Here is a 1918-nt window from a genome sequence, read left to right as displayed (position 1 = left end):
TTACGCTTTCTTGCTCTTTGGCAGCTGAATCAGTGCCAAAATTTTAGGAGGATACAACTTTATACTGTAATCTAAATTTATTTCGAGAATCAAGAATCATGGCTAATATTTTGTGAAGAGAAAAGACAAGAAAATGGGCCAAGACTAGCATTGGACCAATACACCTACAATGTTTCTTTTTTCTCTCTCTTTCCTTGGAGATTGATTTATGTTGCCTTTCTTACTTTCATTGCTGTTAAATAGCTATTTGCAGAAATGATTGTTTCTTTTCCGTGAAATGAATTCATTAGCAAAGTTGAGATACATATATATAGAAATTCACCATAATTAGATTGTGTAAACATTCTCTTGCAGCTCAAGCCTAAGATTTGGTTCACTATATATATACAAGGATTTCCGCAGCCTATATTCTCTTGTGCCTCATTCGTAGTCTCCCTAGAGCCCTTGAAACTCTTCTTTCAAGGGTTCTTCCAGAACTTCCGGGCATCCCACCATGAAGTACTCCTTCAACCTTCTTCGTAAGGTAATAAATAAGATTCAATCTTCTAAATTTTACGTGACTTTATGTTGTTTAAAAATGGTTTTAATTGGATGTGCTCGTTATTGAATCGATGCTTTTATTGAACTTTATCATTAGAAACTTTGGCACAATAACTGTAGTTTCGTCATAAATCTACCCTTAATTGAGGTAGTTGGCTCGGTAAATGAGAAAAATTAATTTTCTTGTTCAAATTTCCTTGTTTTTCTTTTTACTTTCCAATAACAAATTAAACTATAAATTTTTTTCCAGTTGCAATAGTGAATAATCTTTGTTGATCCGTCCCAAAATCTTTGATCATCATTTTCCCCTTTTATTGGTGCATGATCCCCCATTGAAGTGTGCAAAAAAGTTCTCAAGCAAAATAAGGATGGCCAAGTCTTGCGCAAGCAAGAACCATAAGGCAAAAGCAGCACCGCCATCGCCTCCGCCGACACCTCGGGCTGCTCCACCGTCTCCATCACATGAAGAAGAGGTTCACGTTCAGGTTCAGATTCACCATGGGGAACATGAACTGTGCAGGGGAGGAGACTGCAATTGCCTCGGTGAATTTGTTGGCAAACTGTGGACAATCCCAGGAATGAAAAGTGTTGGTGTTTTCAACATGGCAAAGCCAGGAGATCGTATTGACGTGGAAGAATTATTTGACAAAATAGAGAAAATTCCAGAACTGGAAAGTATTGAAGTGGTTAGCATGGGGAATTCGGGAGACCATATGGATGATGAGCAGATGCTGCTGCCACCGTCCATGCCTCTAGTTGCTCCACCATCTCTGGTATCACCTCCACCAAGTAAAGAATACGATCAGCCAGAGGATGGACCGGTCGACTGTGATCGCCTCGGAGAATTTATTGACAAACTGTGGACAATTCCAGGGATGCACAACATCGAAACTTTCAATCTGGATAAATCGGGTTTCCAGATTCGTGGTTAATGACCTATGTGTGGTGGCTACTTATGAGAACCCTATTTTCTTTGTTGATTGGTTTTTTGCATTCTTTGGGTAATAATTTTACTGGTGGATGATTTCTTCGTGGGAAGTTGATTTGCTTTCTTAGGTACTACGTATCACGTTATTGTTTTCTTGGATGAGAATGCAATAAGAGTTTTTACTCACTTTCTTTGGATTTCCTGATGGAGGTTTTCTTAAAGTAAATTGATTACTACTTACCTTAATTTTTTCTTGCTTGAAAATGCAATTAGGGTTTTTATTTACTTTATTTGGATTGTAATGTTTGTTGTTTTATAGCACTTATTGTTGCCATATTAGAATGTTATGGGTCTTTGTTTTCACACATTATGTTTGTTTCGTGTAACGATTATACCGATTAGCACTTTCAAAATGATTTAAAATATGTCAGGAAAAAAAAGATGATTGTA

General features: G+C 37.2%; 1 protein-coding gene across 2 annotated transcripts; it reads left to right on the top strand.

Annotated features, from left to right (window-relative positions):
- The first annotated feature begins 247 nt into the window (after positions 1–247).
- On the top strand, positions 248–1578 carry LOC140016990 (uncharacterized). 2 transcript variants are annotated; one of them, XM_072071328.1, is made up of 2 exons: positions 248–523; positions 891–1578. In XM_072071328.1, exons 1-2 carry the CDS (start codon positions 494–496, stop codon positions 1470–1472), a joined length of 612 nt encoding a protein of 203 aa, XP_071927429.1. In that variant the 5' UTR covers positions 248–493; the 3' UTR covers positions 1473–1578. The 2 variants fall into 2 exon arrangements, with proteins under 2 accessions (XP_071927429.1, XP_071927428.1); XM_072071327.1 differs by having other exon boundaries at positions 253–523; positions 879–1578.
- Positions 1579–1918: the final 340 nt, after the last annotated feature.

Source organism: Coffea arabica, chromosome 11c, assembly GCF_036785885.1.
Source record: "Coffea arabica cultivar ET-39 chromosome 11c, Coffea Arabica ET-39 HiFi, whole genome shotgun sequence".
Lineage (NCBI taxonomy): Eukaryota > Viridiplantae > Streptophyta > Magnoliopsida > Gentianales > Rubiaceae > Coffea > Coffea arabica.
This window is presented reverse-complemented; position numbering and strand designations above follow the sequence as displayed.